The sequence below is a fragment of the Balaenoptera musculus genome, chromosome 11 (genome assembly GCF_009873245.2).
Source record: "Balaenoptera musculus isolate JJ_BM4_2016_0621 chromosome 11, mBalMus1.pri.v3, whole genome shotgun sequence".
NCBI classification, from domain to species: domain Eukaryota; kingdom Metazoa; phylum Chordata; class Mammalia; order Artiodactyla; family Balaenopteridae; genus Balaenoptera; species Balaenoptera musculus.
In genome coordinates, this window is record NC_045795.1 from 85,102,140 (window position 1) to 85,124,858 (window position 22,719).

At 47.0% G+C, this 22,719-nt stretch overlaps 1 protein-coding gene across 3 annotated transcripts in view; it reads right to left on the reverse strand.

Moving 5' to 3' along the window:
* EIF4E3 (eukaryotic translation initiation factor 4E family member 3) overlaps window positions 1–21,879 on the reverse strand; it is a 44,231-nt gene extending 22,352 nt beyond the window's left edge. Inside the window, exons 1-2 of one of the 3 annotated variants that reach the window (XM_036869011.1) lie at window positions 18,493–18,671; window positions 3,882–3,954 (exon numbers count right to left, since the gene is read on the reverse strand). In XM_036869011.1, the coding sequence (XP_036724906.1) occupies window positions 3,882–3,954; window positions 18,493–18,671 (252 nt within the window). Of the gene's footprint in view, window positions 1–3,881; window positions 3,955–18,492; window positions 18,693–21,732 lie in introns of those variants that run through there. The other 2 variants (XM_036869013.1, XM_036869010.1) reach the window with 2 other exon arrangements.
* Between the last annotated feature and the right edge of the window lie 840 nt (window positions 21,880–22,719).

Below are 22,719 nucleotides of genomic sequence, written 5' to 3' on the forward strand. Positions count from 1 at the left end.
AGGAAGAGTCTCTTCATTTTAAGAGATTGTATCTGTATTTCTCTGAAGACCTTCTGTTTATGATAAATGATGCTAGCTATCCATTTACAGAAGAAATATGAAGCTTCTGTTTTCCGTAAATTTAAGTAAAAAGTCAGTCAATTTATGGGACCACTGCGTAGGACGCAGAACAATAGGACACAGTGTGGCAAAACCTTGAAGGTGACACCTGAGGTAGGTTAGAATGCTACACAGGAATGAGTTTTCAGGGCTGGAATTTTGGTCTTGTGGTAGCAAGGGGGCACTCCCCTGCAAATCGTATCTGGCCGGTAACTGCCTTCTCCCACAGGTAAAATCAGGCTTGTTCAGAAGCTGTGTTCTATTCCGCGCTGCATGCATTTAGGACTTAAAAACACAGAAGAAATGTGGAATATTTGGAAATGTTTACAAAAGGGTAAAAGGAATCATTAAGTGCCTGGAAAACACATCTAGATGAAACATGGGATTTTCCAAGAAAGGCAGGTAAGGAGGGAATAAATTTAACTCCAAGCAGAGGACATTACTGGCAGCTGTGATGAAGAGTGCCCTCAGCAGGGGTCAGTGGGACAGAAGGAGACACAGGCCTCCCTCACTCCTCAGTCAGGGTGGACCAAAAGCAAGAGGACGGACCTAGAAAAGGAGGGAGTTCCAGTCCCAGAGCACAGCGTGATTGGCTGTTTCTACCACGTTTCGGGCCACTTGCCTCCCAGCCTCAGCCCCTCCAGCTAACAAACGGGGATAACAATTCCTCTGCCACGCCCATCAGCATCTCTGATTTGCTGAGGGCCTCAAAGTACAAAAAGACATATTATTCAATATGTCCTTACGGAAAGCAATCATTAATACCACATGATAATTACACTGCATCTAAACACAGATGAGGGAAAAACAGACACGATTAGGGATGTAATTTTTTAGCGCTGACAGAGCGAGAGTTCAGGAATCAACATATAACTACAAAATAAAAAGACAGTGGGGCAAAAGGATATCCTCAAATGACTTTAAAATCAGCACCCAGGCTAGTTCTCAAATACTAAGGACTATTCACAGATATTAAGGACACAGGCTGAAATCCCCAAACTCATCGACAAGTTAAATACATTCTCGTAAGTAGAGGTATTTGCAGTGGTATAATCTGGGGAATGACTGCTTGAAATAAATCATCTAGAAGTAGTGGTACACAGTTTTGTGATTTAAAACATGATTGAGGAATGTACAAGAAGATGTTCCAATAGAAGCAGGCCAATAACGGCAGACGAATTCATTATTATCATCCAGCACTTACTAGGTGATTTTTACGTCCTTGTGCCATTTCATTCTCACAACCTCATGATGCAGTTGGTATCACAATTATTCCCATCTTAGAGATGAGCAAACAGATACAGAGGAGTTAAGCAACTTGCTTGAGCTACTAAGTTGCAGATGTGAGATACCAACCCAGGCAGTGTGACCACCCTACACCCAGGCCCACAACCTCCCCGGTCAACCGATGAAGCTGAAGCGTAGAATCCAACCTTCTGTAAAAGCTGCCAACAGCTGAGGGCTTACTAAGTACCAAGCGCTACTAAGAACTACGCAATCTCATTTAACCCTCGCTCAACCCGAGGGAGGAGGAACTGCTACCACCTGTTTTACAGATGGAGAAACGGAGGAGGACAGACACATCGGAGACACGACAGAACTTCCTGACCCCTTGGGGCAGTGTTTCATTATCATCCCCCTATGTTGAAGGAGTCCTTTTCCTAAACACTTTCTTGTGAAACTTTAATACCACCACTATATATCTCTTTATGTACTGTATGCCTATCTGTGCTTTCTACATAAAAACGGCATGATTTTTTTGGCCACACCAAGCATCAATTTTTGTCGCCATTGAGCATGTGTGGTTACAGCTTAACAGATCGTTATGTGAGCAGTCTGCTGTGACAGGAAAGTGGTTCATTTATTAATTTCTCATTCATTCATTGGATCCTTCAGTATGTATGGAGTGAAAGGAACCAGGCACAATATAGTACTCCATTTATATGAGGTTCAATAAAAGACAAAACCAATGCACGGTGACAGAAATGTGAATAGTGGTTGCTTCCGGAAAAGAAGGACTGGTAAGAAGAGGGCATGAAGAAAGACTTCCCGACAGGATGGAATTTTTTAATCTTGATCCGGGTGACAGTTACATGTTTGCGTATCTTTGTCAAAATTTACCAAACTTCTACACTTAAGAAACCTGCATTTACTGAATAAATTATATCCCAATGAAGTTTTTAAGAAGGTATTTCCTAGTATGTGCCGGCCTGGGTACTTTAAATTGGTCCCTGAAGACCCTATGTCGCTTGCTGCCAGATACCAAGGCTCAACCAATGCTCTGTTGTCATCACACAGGGTCAGGGAAACAAACTAATCCCTCGGTGTAACTTTACCAATGTCTTCCTGGAATCCCAGGCACAGTTCTGATGATCCAATGTCACAATAGCGTGGGAAAAGTCTAATGAGGACCTCAAAAAAAAAAAAAAATCACTGGGCTCTAAGAACTTCTACATGAGGACAGGCTTTAGAATCAAGTGCTCTGAGGTTTACACAGCGGTGCTGGGAAGAGGTAACAAGGTCCATAATGTCACCACGGGGAGAAGTGAAAGGGACCCCTTCCCGGACTCTGAGAGCATCTGTCCCTCTGGACGGTGGCCCACGTGCTGTCTTGTGACACTGCTTGTACTTGGCACTGAATGCTTATTTACAACAGCACTGTTATTCTGCTCTCCACATGCTTAGGTCATTTTCTCAAATAGTTCAGAGACAGCCTGTGGTAGGGACTGCGTGTTTACACCCGGCTTAGGGCCCTCTGTGGCCACACGAGGCACCTTACAATCAGATTCCTGGGGCTGCATAACCGTGAGTACTAAATTTCCTGAACCAGATACTGGGAGAAGTGTCTGAAAAAAGATCTCTGCACAACTCCTGTGCAAGTGAGAGGCTGCCGAAGAGACACCGATCTATTGGAATTTCTAAGACATTAAAAGATTTAAGGGCAGAACACACGATTTAAAACTGGCCCTTCTAGAAAATTCAGGACACACAGTCAATGCAAGTATGAAGCAGCCTTAAAAGCCTTATCTTGTGTACAACAATGTATTAAACTAGAGGAGGGAGAGAAACTTGATAGAATTTGCTTTGAAAACACTAATGTGATCAACTAAATAAACCAGGTGGTTTTTTTGTTTTTCGGTTTTTTTTAACGTTCATCCTAAGAGTTGGGTAGAGAAAGAACTAAGAGATCTAAGAGCTTACATTTGCTGACAACCTACCATGTGTCAGGTCTCCTGCTAAGCCTGATAAAGACATCATCTCGTTCGGTCCTCATACCCACCCATGGAGGCAGGTGCTACCATCACACCAGTCGTACACAAATTAAAGGGCTGACCCCTGCCCAGTTTAGGATGATGGAAGTTGAACGTGGAGTAGGACACGGGTCCGAGACCTTCCACTTTCAGGCTCAACACTATCCTGCCCTGTGGCCTTCAGTAAGCTTGCAGGTGGGTGCCAGGGCCTCTCACCGATGGCAAACAGAGCCCAGAGAGGGAGCGGCTGAGCTGGTGCTTAAATGAGGACACAGAGCGATATCGTCAAACCCACGCCAGAGGCACGAGGGTCTGGGAGACGATAAGGTTCCACACGTCACCAAGAGAACAGCAGGCCACTCGGGCACGTGCTCAGCTGGCCTTTGGGGTAGACGTGGCTGAGGGCTGCTCTGCCAGAGTGGACATGAGAGCTGAGGTCAGGGCACAGCCCCGGGTGGGCGCTGCCAGCACACCACAGGTCTCAGGTTGGATGATGAACTGTCCCACGTACAGCAGGTTTCTTGATCTTACCTGTACCGTTTGTACTGTGTAGATTTTCTTCAGATTTGATGCGCATTCAGCTGCTGTGGCACCAGGGAGGGATCTAAGCAAACAGAAGCAAAAGAGCAAAGAAACAAGGAAAATGTTTCAGTGTTCATGAAACATTCCACAGTGTAATGTAAGTCTGCAGGTCTTCACACAAATCAGGTCTGAAACCACAGACGCGGACACTTCTGGGATGCTGGTTAGAATTTAAAATGTGAAACTCCTACTTTGTCAAGTCAGGTGTTCGCGTCTCCTAAAAATAAGCATATTTATCCTGTGGAGGTTTAACAGGAAAACGGGAAATGTAAGAAACACATTGGAAACCTTAAAATCACATTTTAAAAAATACAAAAATAACCATGTTGCAACCAAGCCTTTTTGGCCTAGGACTCTGGATAGGAAACTGGGCCTGTTGTATAGATGACAATGACAGTGCAGGGTCCTGACCTGGTTATATGTTTGAAAAATTTGTTAGTTCCTTGGTGGTAAATATTCATGAACTCTTGGGTGACCTTTTGCCAACTTTAAGAAAACATGATTACTAAAAGTCACCCTTCGCCTCACTTGAATTTGCACGTGTTTCCAAAACACCTGCCTTTAGAAAATACTTTCAGTTATTTTCTCTGGCGGATTTAATTAGCTCTGCTGAACTCTGCGGTCAGAATACATTCATCTTTAGTTTGCCGTATGTTCCACTAGATGGCAACATACTACCAGCTTATTCACCAGAAGAGCCATCCACTGTGACGGGCTTTACCCAGCACCATGTCCTGGGTTTGGGGGTAACAGGACGTGGTCTCATCAATCTGCAGAAGTGAAGCCTCTCCATCCTTGCTACCTCTCCTTTCTCCCTACACTGAATTAGCAGGTCTCGCTCAGGAATGTTGGGGTCCAGCGACATCAGGCCTAAGGTTGAAAAACTCAAGTAATGCTTGACAGCCTCATGTCTGGCTGTAAGAACTAAGAGGCTGGCGGTGTGGAGCAAGCACCAGCTCACAGCTGACCCACCAGGATCTGGAATCTATAAAAGGAACGCTCCTTACCAGCCACTGACCCTCCGAGACACAGTCCCCAGGGGACCTCAAGATGGTGAACTTCCTGGCAAGACATGTGCACAAAACTGAGCCCGCTCAGAGGTGGAGGGGATGGCAGAGCAGAGGGCGAGGCCCAGGTGTGCGGCAAGCATCAGGCACCAGGGGCACAGCTCTCCAGACTACAGTCCTGGAATTATGGACCAGTCATATGGACCTGGGTGTTGAACCTGATATAAAAGACGCACTTCTGAACACAGCTCCCTAGCCTGGAGGTCACAAGGAAGCATAATTACGGACTAGTGTGGAGGCAAACAAGGGACCCTGTTGAGCGGGGGGAGTCTGATAAATAAATCTTCCCCAAAGCACCAGGTTTACAACTCTTTTCTAGTTATTATGAGTGTGCCGGACGTTGTTTGTTTGACAAACGCAAATCCACGATAACCACCAAGACTGCATTCTGCCGCCAGACCCGAAGCCTCAAATAGCTACGTTGCAGGACGTGATGAAGAGCAAGGCACTGGATCAGCACCTGCGACGGTGGCGTCTGACCCACGATGCATCCGTCGCTCTATCTGGACTGCCCGGGGTACGACTGTATTGACTTAGATAAATACTAATTTGCTATTTGATACAGGTTTTATGCTGTTTGGGGTTTAAATTACAAAAGGATTGGGGAAAAAAACTAAAAAAATCCCCCAAAACCTTAACCTTTTCTGAGTAGGTTTTCACATGAACAATCTATTGCCTTTCCATGAAAATCTACTGGCATTTATTCTAATACTGACTTTTCTTCCTTTGAAGAGTTTAGCTGACTTCTCCACCAAATGTGCCCGGAAGATATACCCCTGGCTGCCCAAAGCATATAGCAGGATATATACAGGGTTCTTTCCCTAGCGGGATTGGGGGAGGGGGTGGTATAAGGATCCAAAGGTAGGAAATGTCCTTTGCATTTTTTCATTTTTAAAACTGTGTATTTTGAATTTTTATTAATTTTTAAAACTACCATTCAATTTATGATGGTTTAGCATGAGTATAATTTGAGTGTTCACCTCATACAACATGTCAACTTAAGCAAATACAACATGAGAATACCACCATTTCACCCAGAAAAAAAAATCACTGATAAACCTTTGCTTTATATGCCTCTTTTTAAATGCCTCTGTCTCCACGTTCTGGTCTTTTACTCATATTCTAGCAGGAGACAATTATACAAAGTCATTTAGGTCTGTTCAGTTTCACTGCACTAGGTTTCTGAAGAAACCTCTATAGTCTCCAGAGTCCAAGAAGGGCTCTAGCATGAAACAAGGAGGCAGCGCTTCATACGACAACAATGCCAGGGGCTGACGTGCATGGACTGAATTCTTGCTTGTGTGCTCAGCAAGTCACCTTCATCACAGCACTGAATCCTCGCAAGCCTGCGTATTCAGATGTCATTATTATTTCTTACCATTTTACAGCTGAGCAGCCCGGTGCCTACAGAGGTTTGATAAGGTGCCTCAGGCAACAGAAACCTGATTTGCATACAGGTGACCTGAGACTTCCTGCTCTTTACCCCTCACTGCTAAACTGTCCAGTCAAGCCATATACACACTTACTTTTTTTAAAAAATAAATTTATTTATTTATTCATTTATTTTTGGCTGCGTTGGGTCTTCGTTGCTGCGTGCGGGCTTTCTCTAGTTGCGGCGAGTGGGGGGTCTACTCTTTGTTGCAGTGTGTGGGCTTCTCATTGCGGTGGCTTCTCTTGTTGCAGAGCACAGGCTCTAGGCACGCGGGCTTCAGTAGTTGTGGCTCGCGGGCTCTAGAGCGCAGGCTCAGTAATTGTGACGCACGGGCTTAGTCGCTCCACGGCATGTGGGATCTTCCCGGACCAGGACTCGAACCCGTGTCCCCTGCGTTGGCAGGTGGATTCTTAAGCACTGCGCCACCAGGGAAGCCCCTACACACTTACATTTTTTAACGGAGTTTTATAATTGACTCTTGGTGTGTTCTCATCAAGGCTGCCGTTTTGCTGAATCCTACTTTTAATACAAGATTGCGTCCACGTTATGTTCTTCGAATAGTCTTTCCATCAGATCAAGGTAGAGAAGGTCCTCGCTGAAACCAACAGGATCATGCTCAACAACAGCTCTATTCTGCTTAACATCTTAGGATGCTGATGTATTGGTGTTTGAAAGGAAATGTGTCAGCTTCTATGGAAAATGACTTGCCTAATGTCTTTTTTTTTTTTAACATCTTTATTGGAGTATAATTGCTTTATAGTGTTGTGTTAGTTTCTGCTGTATAACAAAATGAATCAGCTATACATATACATATATCCCCATATCTCCTCCCTCTTGCGTCTCCCTCCCACCCTCCTTATCCCATCCCTCTAGGTGGTCGCAAAGCACCGAGCTGATCTCCCTGTGCCATGAGTTGCCTAATTTCTTAATGAAGGAGGTTGGATTCTCTAATTTTCAAGGTTCCTTCCAGATGCTGGACAGTTTTATGAATATCCAGGTGTCAAAATAAGAAAAATGCTGTCGGACCTTCTGACAGTAGTGAATGGTTGGCTGGCTTGGCCAGCGCAAGGAAAGCCATTCTCCTGCAAGCCAAATCTGATCCAGACAGTCACTAGAAAACACTAAAAAGCCTATACCTCGTGCCTGAACCTCAGCCATCTTTAGCAAACAGAACTGGGCCATATCCACAAAATCAATTTTAAAATGGAAAACAAGCCGAGATTTGTAAGTGATCTGCCTTGTAAACAGGTCAGTCTGTACTGGACTTGCTGATTCAAAGTTGAACTGGAAGCCGTACCATCTACAGTTACTGTTTCTTAAAGTAGCAGTGCGGGCAGCTGCTGGCAAAGCTGCAGCCCCGGCAGCAGGCAGCCGGCAACCCTCTCTTCCCTTTTCCTCTAACAGAAAGTTGCGGCAACTGGAAGGGAAGTGTGTGTAGTGGATTTCAGTGAAAGAAACTTTTTTTTTTTTTTTTTTTTACTGGTATCATACATACAGTACATTCTCACATCTTTAAAAAAATCTTTTGACTTCCTTCATGTTACAAACCCAAACCTCTCAACAGAACCCTAACCAAACCCTCTCTCTGCAGACCAAGGGCCCTCATCTAGGTAGAGGTGATGGGGCCTCTGAGGAGAAGACACCTGGCAATATCCAGAGACATTTCCGGTTATCACCACTGGAGGGGTGCCCCTGGCATCGAGTGGGCAAAGCCAGGGCTGGACAGGACAGCACCCGCAACACAGGGTGATCAGGTCCAAAATGGCAAGAGTCCACGCTGAGAAACCCTGCCGTGTACGTGCAACAAACAGCCTAAGAAGACCTATAATTTATTTAACCACCAAAGATTCATGGCACACCTCTTTTAGCTGACGAGGACACAGCAGTGCTCATTCGAGATGAAGCCCTTGTCCTCATGAAGTGTATGCTCTAGAACTGGCACCCCTGCCTCTCTCTCTGAATTTCCCAGATTGCTAAAGGCAAAGAAACAATGTTTAGGTTCCTCTTTGTTGGCCTGGGAGGCAGGAAGTGTGAGAAAAAGTTGAGGGAGGAATATACCAGTAATATAACGTTGAATGTGGACAATCGCAGAACCAAGGAATCAGGACCTACTTTCACATTCTTTGAATACTATGTCACCCTCTCACAGTATACAGCTGGAGCTGAGAACACAGCAATGGAACAAGAAATGCCTCCTGGATGGATCAGGTTAAGGAGTTTGAATTGTTCCACTAGGAGTTTCCCCTTTAATTTAATGACAGTAATATAATAATGGCTTCCTTTTACTGAGCACGTACTATATGAGAGGGGTTTGCATATAGATCTCCAATCCTTACAGCAAGCTTGCCAGGTTGGTATCATTATCTCCATTTACAGACTAGGAAACAAACTCAGTGAGCCTGTTTTTGAGGAGCAGATCCGGGTCCTTTTCCTGGTCTCTCTGGCTCTGAGGCCCACGATCTTCCTCTTGGAGGAGGACGCTTCTCAGTAAAACACCAAGCAGTCACTGTCAGCATGGGTGGTCACAGACAGCGCATCTTCCGCCAAATCCCCCTCTCAGCCCTTCTTACGTTATCTCCTCCATCCTTGGGCCCACCCACTGCCCTTGCCACTCACTCCCTCCTCCACCACTACCCATTTAGCCACACTGCTGGGGGGCAGGGGCTGGGGGGGGCGGGAAAGAAGAGACGCAGGACAGGGTTAGACGCCACCAGAACCCCTGGCAATAACGATACCCCAAAACGTGATACAAGGAACACAATTCGGGAAGAACGCATTTACAGGTCATCATTTTCGGAGGCTGGACATGAGAGGAAGATAATTTACCAAACAAAAGCCAAGCTGGGCTGTGGCAGGAAGGCAGGAAAGCAGAGGGCTTAGGAGGATGGTCTTTGAAATCGACAGAACTGAGCTCCAGCTCTGCCAGCCAGCCGCTGTGTGACAAAAGCCTGACTCTCCTGACCCTCGCTTCCCCTTTCTGAGAATGGTCTCTGCCCCTACTTAGACTGCTACTTAGACTGCAAGAGCTAAGGCGCATGAAGTATTCACACAGCAACTGGCATCTAACAAGCAACAGTTGCTGTCGTCACCAGCAGCAGCAGCAAGAGCGGAAGAGGAACAGAGGGGGAACCCATCACAACTAAGAGACACCGAGCACATTTTCTAATCTGTGGGACCGAGGGCAAAAATCCCAAGAAGTCTGTGAGAGTGACACAGAGCTGAGAAACTGCTGGGTCCATCCTCAGGAAAGAAAGCCCATCCGGTGCCAGTCTCTCTGGGCTTAAGGCCACAGCTTCGAGGAGCTGCTTCCACTTGGACCTGGCGAATCCAGAAGCTGTTATGGTTAAGGCAGGAGTGGGAAGGGATCCTCCTAGGTCTGCCAAGTAGACGATTAGTGTAAGATGTCAGGGGAACTCTTAATGTTACAAAATCCCCAAGTCCAGCTTTATATTGCCCTTGTGTGTCTTCAACTTAATCACGGAATTAGAGCAAATGCATCTTAAGATTCTCTATGTAAAACTGGTTAAAATCACTTTTCATTTGGGGAATTAGGAGAAGGCAGGAAGTTCAATAAGTTGGACCAACTATTCAACTTAAATGGTTTCCAGGCACATAACCAGCATTTACATGCAATAATTCAATGTGTTATTTACAAATCATCTTTATCAATTCATTAAAGCAGGTTCCTGAGAATCTTCACAAGACAGAACTCATTTAGCTCAATTTGAGTCTGAGATGCTTCAAAGCATTTTTATACTCCCTCTTATTCAAGAGATGTTTACTGTGCTCCCAGTAGGTGAAAAGATCACACATTGTGTGCTACATGCATGCATTATTAATTAAACACCATGAGGTAAATAACGGTTGCAACCCCACTCTGCAGATAAGCAAACTAAGTCCGAGGGTGGCGACTTGCCCAAAGGCTCACAGTTGGCTAATAGGAGAGTTGGTACTTGAACCAAGGGTCCCTGGCAACCTGGCTCTTTGTCAGGAGCCTAAACTAATCACTTCCAGCATGACCCCCTACTCTGCTTGGTGCTGCAAACACAACGCTGCACCAAATACATCCTCAACTCTCCTGCACCTTGCAACCCTCAACCCTGACTTTCCAGCAGTCCAAATGTGCCTTCTCCATTAAACCCCACCTGGTTGCTGCAGGCTAAGCTCAGGAATAAAATTCATGGGGACAGATGCCTTTGTCAGTACCTCAGAAATTATCTTAACCATTCCTTGGCTAGCTCTCAGCAGACCACAGTACCACTTACCAGGGACCTGGATTTCTGGAGATGCTTCCTACAAAGGAAAGAAGCTGAAAACGTTTCCCCAAACCCTGCCCACATCCCTGCCACTTATATAGTCCATCAACCAGCAGCATTACCTGGGAGCTTGTTAAAGCTGCAGAGTCTCCAGGCCGCACCTGACACCTGCTGAATCCCAGGTGATCTGTCTATACATTAAAGTTTGAGGTTTGTTGACTTATATCATGTAAAGCAAATCACCATAAATGGGAAATAAAAGCTAATGGAATACAGACAGCATCATCGGAAAAATGTAAAAAAAAAAATCATCTTTTTTCACAGATGCATTTTCTTCATCACCCAAAGAGATGATTAAGACGGGGTTATCATTAAATGTGAAGGACAATCCTATAAAGGCACTTAAATATGGGTTTTAGGTGGGGCTCTCTTCTTTTTCTCTGCCAATTTTAAAGCAGGGAGTCCTTGGCTTAATTATCTCCTGTGACACTGGCCCCTAGTTTCCTTATTTGAGAAATTCAGTGGCAGGTCCAGATGACCTCTCGAGTCCTGCCCAGCTCCCATATTCGAGGATATGAAATACGGGAGAACTGTGTCCCATTCACTGTTCATACGCACAGGGAAGCAGTGCTCAGTTGGGGTGAGGGATGCCAGTGCTTGGGGTCACACAGTCCTTACCCCAAATCCCGCTTCTGTTCTACGTTAGCTGTGTGACCTCAGGCAAGTTACTTGTCCGCGCCTCAGCTGTCTCATGTGTAAAATGTTGCTGGTACAGCCTACTTCAGTATTGTGAGGATTCTGTGGATAATTATGTACAGCTCCAGTCTAGTGACCAGTGCACTGAAGTAAACAGCTGTGAACATTAATAGGTTAAAGTGAAAAAAAAAAATGTTTACAATTTTACATATGTTACAGGATAGCCAAGTTATGGATAGACATGCCCAGGGCACATGCACACAATAAACGTTTGGTGAAAAAACGAATGATGACTTCACCTTATATGAGAGATCAGTTCATTTCAGCCAAGAGAATAACCTAAACGGGGAAAATTTCAAAGCCAGGGATATGTCTCCTAAAAGCCCGTCGTCTTGTTGAATTTACTAACATCAGGCTCAGCTGCCAGAGAGAAAATCTGCACAAGCCCAGATACTTGATGAAGGGGATCCCTTGTATATCATTCACTCCATTAAAGATGATTTCATTTTAATCACTTTTAAATAGATCTGTGGCTTGTGGCTACACCAGCTTCCTGTTTGAGAAAGAGTCACCTGCAAAAATGGGCCAGGGCCTATTAATAACATTTAATAGTGCATCTATTGAAACTATCTATATAATCTAAATGCTTTATTTTTGCAGGTTTATTTGATTTTGATTTTTTCCCCTTCTCTTGTCTATTGTCACTCCTGGCCTATGAGCTCCTTGCTGGTAGCAACTGGGACTCTTTTCATCTCCATATCTAATTAATCCTTTAGTACACGGAGGCTGGGTGAAAGAGAAGTGTAACAGTGTTACAGAGCTGACAACGGAACTAAGAAGGGCCAGGTCACTGAAGTCCTGCCAGCTGTCTTAGGTTTGGAAATAAGGAAATGGCATCTGTAATCCTGAAAACAGGAAAATATATTTTCGAGAAGCTAGTACCAGGTAAGGACTAGTAAGCTTTCTGAGTGAGGACGTTTAGGGCCTTCAGGCCTGTCTGTAGGAAGCAGCTACTGACCCACAGTTGGACAGGCTGGGATCCCCTAGGTCAGGGCCTTTCCCTGCCTGAAGTACCCAGGACCCCTTTGCCTCTTACAGAAAATAAAATCCTGGTCATTAAGAGAGCTTGTGGGTTCAGAAAGGCAAGAATGGGGAAAAAGGACAGGAAAAGTCGACACCCCAGCCACTTTCTCCCTGTCACCTACGGCCTTCCATGCAGCCCCCTGCCCTCACCTACACCCAGTAGGCCACTCTGGGATGAACAAGGATGATTTGCGGATCCTCTTTGTCAAGCCTGGTCCCACCCCGCCTCCATAAGACGTGTTCTTATGCAGACACCACTGGAACACACTTGAACGTACTCTACCCTGGAAGGCGGGTCCCTCTAGAGTTCAGTACCTGGCTGAACTGATGCCACTGAAGCAGATGGTGTGTAACCTCCTGGGAGGCCCAGGCCCATGTTGTCATCTTCGCATTCTCAGCACCTACAACAGTGACTGGCGACTAATATGTTCGTTAATCTCACCAACAAACAGAGCAGTAACTGTGAAGTTTTGGCACCTGAGGCATTTGTTACAGATGCACATTCTACCCCAGAGGTCTGATGGAGCAGGTCTGGGGCAGGGTTGGGAGGCTGTATCTTTTAACACTGTGGGTGGAGCTAAATCCTGATGGGGTGGGGTTGGTGGGCGATGTAGTGAGGGCCCACCTTTGCGATTCAAACCACAAGAACACAAACACTCACTAGGTACCTACTATGCACACTCTAAGGCACACTTCCGGGAGCAGACACGAGGCAGTTATGTGTCTCATGGTCAAGAGGGAGGGACGGAGGAGGAAGTAATGATCCTTAATACAAATATAGGCTATAAACATGCGGTAGGACCACAAAGGAGGTGGGCTTAATCATGCCTGGGCCAAGTCCTTTTAAGGACAATTATAGAGGTGGCAACTCAGGAAGGCCTCGAAGGATGTGTGGTAGACAAAGGGGAGGAGGGCAACCCAAGCAGAAGGAACTTCACAAGACAAATCTCAGAGGCTGGCAAGTCCATGGTTTATCCAGCAGAAGGGCCAGGCGTTTGCTGTTGTTACCAGAGAGAATGGGCAGACTGAGCAGTATAATGGAGTTGGGGAGACACAGGTGATGAAGCTGAAAAGGAGGTGGGTTTCACATTAAAAACAGCAATACAGAAGTTTGTACCACAAAAGTCAATCAGACCTGCTGGTAAAGGTAGGGGTGCAGACCCACAATTGCACCTGGCTGGAGCACACAACCCCACAACAGAGGCACCCTAAGGTGGTGAGAGACACAAAGTCAAAATCCACTGCCGTGCCAGAGGAGAGGGGCAGGGGAGTTTTGGAACGACGAGACCAGGCGTAGTTTAGAAGGCTAACCTGTGAGCCCAGGTCGGGGAGGCTTGGGGAGGGACAAGCTTGGGAGCAGGAGGCTATAGCGTGTGACTGGGGCTGGAGGGGCCCAGGATGTGCAGAGGGAGGGACACGGAGAAGACGGGACGGCTTAGCCTTGCAGCAACGTCAAGTACAGAACTGGACGGGGAAGGGTATGTGAGAGAGAAGGGGATTCCAGGTAGGACGGTGGTGGTGTTGACCATAACAGGGTAGGTCGTGTGTGTCCAGAACACAGGAGAGAGGTCAGGGCTAGGATGCAGATTTGCAACTGATAATTAGAGTAAAATCAGCCGCCACAGGAGAAGGGAAAGTCACTGTGGGTAGAATTCAACAGCCCCCTAAATATTCAGTGTGGGCTGAGCTGTCCGAGGCTCTGATCTAGGAGCTGAGGACAGAGTGGTGGGGAAAAGAACCCTGGGAAGTGTCCATTCTGGTGAAGAGCAGACACACAAACAGTGTTAACCCTACAGAGACAATAAAGTAGGAGCAGGGCCTCGGGGAGCGTGTCAGGAGATGCGGGTCATTTTGTACCAGTGGTCAGGGAAGGCCTTGCTGAGAAGATGACATTCGAGCAGAGACTGGAAGTAAGGGAAGCGCAGACCTAGCAGATGATCGAGGGAAGAGCATCCCAGGAGGAAGGACCCCCCCAGTGGCAAAGGCCCATGCTTAGGATGATGGAGAAACAGCAAGGGGTCCAGCAAGCTAGAAGGGCACGTGCAGTAGGGAGAGTGACAGAGAGACAGCAGGAGAAAGGTGTACCAGGCGGGGCCAGGAAATGCTGCAGAGTCTCAAGGGCCATGATAAGCACTCTGGCTTTTGCTCGGAGAGGACCCGGGAGCAGAGAAGTGACACGTTTTAACTGTGGTATTTAAAGGGACCGCTTTGGCTGCTGTGATGGGAATGAACTGTATGGGGCAAGAGCAGAAGCAGGGAGAGCAGTTAGGATGCTCTTGCCTTCATCCAGGTCACAGATGTGGTGTGGTCCAGGGTCTGGGATGTGGGTGGTGAGAATACATTGGATTCTAGATGCATTTGAGGGTAGAATCAATAGCATTTGTTGTTAACGGATGTAGCAGGAGGAAGAAGGGTGGGGAAGGGGATGGAAAAGGGGGGGAGGTAAGGAGGAAGAGCAGGAGAATCACAGATGACTCCAAGATTTGGAGGGGGGCGACGAACAACTGGAAGGATGGAGTTGCTGTTAACTGCTCTGGTCTGAGATGACACAGACGAAGGAGACAAGATGGGGAGGACAGCCGAGGAAGCGGTTTGGCACGTGTTGAGTAAGGATGTGTATTAGACATCCACATGGAGACGGAGAGGAGGAGTTGGATGCATGAGTGTAAGGTTTTGGGAATCACCAGTGCACAGATGGAGCTGAAAGCCTTGTGACTGGATGAGATCACTGGTGTGGATGGGAACAAGAGAAGAGGCCTGAGCACTGAGCCCATGTATAAAACTTAGAGGAGAGGGGGGTCACCATGCGATGAAAACAAAGCAGTCAGAGGCACACAACCAAGAGTGGCCTCCAAGAATCAAGACAGGTCCGAGTTTTACATACTCAGAAAAGGGGAGGAAAACTCTTTATCCTATACCCCCAGCCAAAATTATCCCCCAAATGTTTGAATCCTTAGCCATAAAGTCTAATTAAAAAACAAAAAAACACGGGCTTCCCTGGTGGCGCAGTGGTTGAGAATCTGCCTGCCAATGCAGGGGACACGGGTTCGAGCCCTGATCCGGGAAGATCCCACATGCCGCAGAGCAACTAGGCCCGTGAGCCACAACTACTGAGCCTGCGCGTCTGGAGCCTGTGCTCCGCAACAAGAGAGGCCGCGACAGTGAGAGGCCCGCGCACCGCGATGAAGAGTGGCCCCAGCTCGCCGCAACTAGAGAAAGCCTTCGCACAGAAACGAAGACCCAACACAGCCAAAAATAAATAAATAAATAAATTTATTTATTTTAAAAAACAAAACAAAACAAATAAAAGACTTACTGGAGTTTACTACTGAAACTGCAAATAACTCTACTGGGGGGACTCTCAAATTCATCCATGACGGGAATAAATTAGGATGCTGGTTTCCTAACACTAAATTCAGACAAGTTGCTCTGGGGAACCACTGACGGGCGAATGGGTGGTAATTAGGGAGCACTGAATAATAATTTTAGTGGTTAGCATTTACTGTACACGTAGTCTATGCTAGGACACTCGTTGGTGTTTTACATTCATAGCACTCATGTAGCCCTCAGAATATCCTATGATTATTTATCCCCATTTCACAAACCATGCAAGTGAGGCCTAGTGAGGCTAGATCATTTGTTCATCGTCACAGAGAGTAGGCTGGAAGGTAGGACAGGCCAAGAGGCAGGTGCCAAAGACTTTCAAGTAGCAGGAGACCTTTGGATGGTGTGGTTCTCGAGACTGATGTCATCGGCGGCAGACATCAGCTACCTGAGGTGAAGGCTGCCCTTGGAGGGCTCTCCTGAGAGCCTTACCACCCTCGCTACAATCTTGTTTGTCTGGGGGGAAAAAAGATACAAGGGAACCTCTAGAAGACAATGTGTTCACAACCCTGAGGGAAAGAGGGGCACCCTGCATCTCCAGGGAAGTGGAGCAAGTTCAATAGTAGCGATGAGATGACTGATCAGGCAAAATGAATTCGTATGTGCAATGCTGGAACTAAGTATCATTTCTAAATTAATACAGCCACTTCTGTTGAAGATTTGGACGTGGTGGCAGTAACATGTTTCATTTGATTACTGGCTTTCAGAGGACAAAAATGTGCAAACACACAGTAGAAAAGCTACAGTCTGTCTTCGTTGGAGTTACCATGGTCTTAACTTAAAAGATATTAGATATTCTTTAAAAGTTGTGTTAAGCTACAAAGATATATTTACAACACAGGGAATAGAGTCAATATTTTATAGTAACTATAAATGGAGTATAACCTTTAAAAATTATGAATCACTATATTGTACACTGTGTAACTTACATAATATTGTATATCAACTATGCTTCCAAAAAAAAAAAAGATACCAGATATTCTTTAAAAGTTGTGTTGCTATATAGTATTAGTATCTTAGGCCATTCTTAAAAATGTTGTGCCTGTAAGGAGACTAATCTTTGACCTGTTTATAAACACACTCCCTTGATACTGTTTCCAGCAGCCCACCCGAAGCCAATGGTCCAGAGGTCCAGATTTAACGCCTTGAAAACAGATACCAGGTAACAGCAATTACAACACACCTTTGAAAACAAAGACACACATGATTTCATTCTGCTACAATGTGCCAAAACCATTCTTGTTTTGACAGTAAAACGCTCTCTCAGCATCTCATAACGAAAGTGAAAATATTAGAAAAAAAAAAAAAAAAAACGAGACTCACTGTATCTTCCCCACCCCCCAACTTCTCTGTGTCCCCGGAAAAGACAATGACTCCAAGTGTCAATTCTTGTAGATGGGTGCTAATTCCAACAGGAAGAAAGGAATGAGCTTGTCTCCCTAAGAAAAGATGAATATCACTTTTTAAAAATCTTACAGGTATTTTACGCAAGGCTTTTAAAAACCAGACTGGCGTCTACTGAGTAAATTTCACAGAAAACTGACACATCCATGCCTCCCTAACACTTAACCATAGAGATACAGTGTCATCAAAACTTCCATAAGCTCTTGGGACAACCTTGAAGTGTCATCCTTGGGCACCGGCTGGGTGACAGATACTACGAAGGGACTTTGCAATTCATCCATTTATTCATTTGTCAAAAATTTCTTGCGCTCCTACTAGGTGCCAGGCACAAAGTTCCTGCTCACTGGCCCGTGACAGAGGGGGTAATGTTGAGGGATTGAGACAGAAGGAAAAATAAACAGTTTTCTACACAACTCAACTCGGTAGCATTATAAACTTTATGAAGAAAAACAGGGAGGACATGAGTGATGGGAGGGAGGAGGGGTGCTAATTTAGACGCGGCAGTCCTGTAGGCATTTCTGAGAAGGTACCTGAGCTGTCCCCTGAGAAAGCTATAATTGTGCCCACTTGACCAACAAGGTGAGGCAAGGCTCACCACTGAATCCCCAGCGCCTAGCAGGCGTGTGGGTCCACAGTAAGTGCTCAAGAAATAGCTGCCCGGTGGATGAGAAAGAATTCAAAGGCAGCATCGGTGGGCGGGGGTAGGCGCCCGCTGTGCCATAGTAATACCACCTCCAAACACTTCCCAGGGGACTGGTCGACTTTCCCGAGCGCTGTCACAGCGAGGGTCGTGTCCCGAGTTCCCCCAGAGCCCCGTGGGGGGGGGGGGTGACCAGGACAGCATCACTCGCCCCACTTTACAGCGAGGACCGATCACCCCCGCCAGGCCCGGCATCTCCCACTGCCCAGCCAGGATACCCGCCCGCCGGCGTTTCTTCTTCGGAAGGAAAGAAAGGGGAAAAGTGCTGCCGAAACTTTGGGGACTGCGTGTTTTCTCTCCCGGCCGTGAGGCGAGGCCGCCCGACAGCCGCTCGCGCCGGCCCGAAACCCTCGGCTTCCGAGCTGGCTCTGCGCGAGCTCGCGCGGCGGGGCCGGCGCCCGGGGCCCGGGGCTGGGGGCCGGGCCGCCCGAGCGCACCCGGCCCGGGGCGGGGGAGGCGGACCCCGAGACAAAGAGGCGGCGCAGGCCCGGCGGGCGCACGGCGGCGGTGGCGGCGGCGAGCCCCGCGCTCCCCTCACCTGTCGAGCCAGAAGGTCCAGGGCGAGTGCAGCGGGACCCCGCCCGGCTCGGGCCGCAGCTCCGAGAGCTGCTGCAGGCCCAGCGGCGGCGCGGTGGTGGCGGCGGCGGCGGCGGCGGCGCGGGGCCCCGGCGGTGCCCGGGCCCCGGCGGGGGGCGCGGCGGCCGGGGGCAACGCCATTTTCTCCGCCCCGCCTGCGAGGCCGGCGGACGCGCGGGGCGAGCAGCGGCTGAGTCACCCAGGCCCCCGCCCGCCCCGCCGCGGCCGCCCCGCGCGCGCCCCGCCCCGGCCCGGCCCTTCGCCCGCCCGGCCTGGGAGCCGCGCCGCCGGGCCGCCCGGGCCCGGCCCGCCTGGGGCAGCCGAACAAAAGCACGGCCCACGCGAGTGGGGGACCGATTCGGCGCAGGCACCGACCCAGCGTGCGGGGACTGACGGACTCGCGGGTCAGGGGGAGGGCAGAGCAGCGGCGGGGACGGATTCCAGGCTACAGGGGTGGGGGGAACAGAGGAAGGGTCAAGCGGTGGGTTCTGCAGCCAGACAGGAGGTGAGCAAGATGTATGGGTGGCTACAGAAAGATGGAGGGATGGATGGATGGATGGTCCAGTGGATGGAGTCTCAGACCCACATGGTGGGAGGGGAGGAGGGGTGGATAGACATACCAGCAGTCTGATGGATGGGTGGGAAAGCTGGCAGATGGTTGGAGGAGGGGTGGAGGGATGGAAGGGCAGATGGAAGCACAGTTGGATGTGAGAGACAGATGCCCAGGGAACCGCTGGCCAAATGAATAGAGACTGCAGTGCCCAAGAGTGCAGAAAGAAAGGGTCAGACAGACAACCAGGACCACTGACCGGGGGATGAAGTTGTTACAGGTCAGTTTTGCATGTTTCCTAACTCAGCTGATTTGAAGGAGCCACCAGGTGCCCAGAGTATGACCACCTTTAAATGAGGGTGCTCAAAATCAGCCCAAGGTCTCCACACTTGCCCCAAAGCACCCACAAGGAAGGAGGAGGAAACTGGGCATCAGGACCCCAGCCCTCCGCTTTCTGCACCTTTGAATACAGAGGAAGCCCCTAGGGCCATTAAGATTCCTGAGCCTCCTAGCACCGCCCCTTGGCAAGTGTCCATCATTCTCTCTTTCAAAAGAAAAGGAGACGCATGAGGGCATGTGAACACACATGTCATAACTGGCATGGACATGGACACCCTCCTTAAACTTGAATTTCTGGATAGTGCCTCTCTGGTCTTTGCCAGCTGTGGATGTAGAGTTCTGTCTCCTCAAAGATTTTCTCCGTGGCCTAGCATACATTCCGCTCTTAGCCTGAGCATCTCTGGGATGGACTAGAAGAGGAGCTACAAAACTAGATGGGTTTGGGGGTTTCACAGGCATGGTAAACACCTGTTATGAATCCCAGGGTAGGTGCCTTCCCTAAAAGGTATTCAAGTTCAGATAAAATGACCACAATGAAAACACAACCGCTGCTTTGCTATCCCTGCTTCGAACATAATTTTTATACAACGTATGATGCTGGAAGCAGTGACATATTTAAAAGCCCTTCCACCTCTGAGGTACAAGGGGCGCTTTCGGTTAGATGCATTTTGGGGGTTGGTTAATTTCTCCTTTTATTTTTTCCAGAAAATGCATATATGGCAGTGTTCAAGCTATTCTGAGCACTTTATCCTTATTAACTCATTTAATCCTCACAAAATCCAATGAGGAAGATACTATTATTAGCACATTTAATAGATGAGAAGTGGAGAAGTTAAATTAACCCCAAGGTCACCCAGTTAGTGAGAGAGCCAGGATCTGAACATACGTATTCAGGCTCCAGAGTCTAGGCTTCTAACTGCCAGTCTCTACTGCCTCTCTAACTGGAAAACTAACAGGTCCACGTAGTAAAAATAAGAAAATGAATAGTAAGTCTCCTTCCCTCCCAAGGCTATCAATCTTCTTGCCCAGAGGAAACCACTGTTAACAGTTTCCTTCCAGAAAAGTGCAAGTGTGCCTGTAAAGGCATATATCTACATATATAAATTGTATACCTACCTATATCTTTTATAAGGAAATAGAAGCATTTTATACCATTGCTGCACCTCCTTATCTTAATTGACATTATATATTTGAAGACTTTCATATCAAAACATATAAATCTACTTCATTTTAAGGACTGCAAAGTAATCCATTCTAAAGAAGTAATGTAATTTAATTCAATAGCCCCCAAGATTTATTTGGTTTGCAGTCATTTTCTTTGATAAATAATGCTACCATAAGCATTTTTATATTTAATGTCTTTCCTCATCTGCACAAGTTTATTTCAGAATAAGTTTGGAGAAGAAGAATTTTTGCCTGTGTCTAAAATTGCTAAATTACATTGCTAAATTACCATGCAAATGGTTACATACATTTATATATAATTGATTTATAAATAATGGCTGATTCTGAAATTTTATATTTACTTAGTGACATCTTTAATCTTTATATAAAATTCTAAGGCATTGGTAGAAAGGGAGTTTTTGCTTTCTGTTGATTAGAACTAGTCAAACTGTCAAGTTTAGCTTCTTCCTTATGTTCTGTGACAATACTCTCAGCAAGAAAGGGATATTTTAAAAGTTTTATCTGCAGTTTCTAAAAGAGAGTATGCACCACATGATAAATTACTTTCAGCATTTAGAACTAGGAACAGTCTGGCAATTTGTCTTTATTGAATATCAATTATGTACCTCCCTCTCTTTTTGCTTTGGCTTCCAGGATGCTCGAAATTACATCTGCTGTTCAATCACAACATCAATATTAACCAATGAAGAAGCATCACTATTTTTATGTTAATATATTCCTATTTTTATGTTAATGATCCAATTGCACGTGTGCATCTTATACCGTGAACCCCTCAAATCTATTTTGGAAGCAGGTGATATACAAACAATATAAAATTTAAATCACCTTAAGATTAATAAAAGAAGTCAGGCAACATGACTAAGGTGAGAAGCAAGGAGGGAACAATGGGCATTACTTTCGTTCCCTTCCCGTTTGAAACGTGTAAGAGACTTCACTCTTGTTATCACTCTTCAGAATCATCCTTAGACGATAATAAATGAGGAAAATTCCCCTCATCTTTCCCACTTTGCAACTGGGCAGCAGGAATTCCAATAATTTCAGGGTAGAAAGGGAACTTGGAGATTACCTACGCACACCCATCATATTACAAATGGAGAAACTGAGGCCCAGAGAGGTGAGGTGACTTACCCGAGGCCACAGCTCTAGGAAATAACACAGGCAGGACTAGAACGTGGGTAGCTTGAGATCCAGGCCAATGTGCTCTCCCACTGCATAACACGCAACTCAGACAGCTTGGGGCGGCAGGAGGGAGGAAGAGAAGGTGACCCCACAGCCCCTAGCAATGAAAGCAACAAAAAAGACTTGAGGCACTCATAAATAATTAAGCAATTAGCTGCAGCAGCTACTCCCCTCCCTTCCAGCATCCAGTCACCAAGGCAACTTGGGCAGCGTGCCTGCTGGTTGCCTAGTAACCACACTGTTACTCCCCTGACATGCTCCCTAGGCATCAAAAAGGATTTGAGAGCCAGGAAGAACCTTAGACAGGGACCACTACTCCAACACCTTCATTTTCCAAAGGGGTAAATGGAGGCCCAGAGAAGCCGAGTAACCTGCCCAAGGTCACACAGCTACTCAGAGGCACAGCCAGTCTCCATTTCTAGTTGCTTTCCATTGCACTACGGCTGCCTCAGGGACACTGCAGATGGAGGAGAGGAGATCTCTCCACAGTTCCTAGAAGAACAAGAAAGTTAAGATGGAGAGAGCAAGCAAGAAAGAGACAGAGACCTTCAGCTTTCATATGCAATTAACAGGAGCTGGTAATCCCATCGGCCCGACTTTCATCATCACCATGGCAACATGGGTGAGGTGGGTACTGGTTGCCTAGTAACAAGTGGTCCTCTGTCTTCCACTCACATCCGGCTCCCTGGGAGTCACAGGAACAGTAGAATGTTGGAGCTGGAAGGGAAGGCAGGGATCCGAACTCAGTCTCCTCCTTTGACTGAGGTTCGGGGCCACTGTACAAGGTGACACAGCCACAGAGCTAGCTAGTGACAGGGACTCGTTGGTCAGCCAGTCTTTCCTGAATTCACTCCATTTATTGCTGTCACAGCACTGTGGAAAGGGAAGCTTCACTCAGTAAAGACAAAACGTGGCAGGGGAATGGCACGTGGTCCC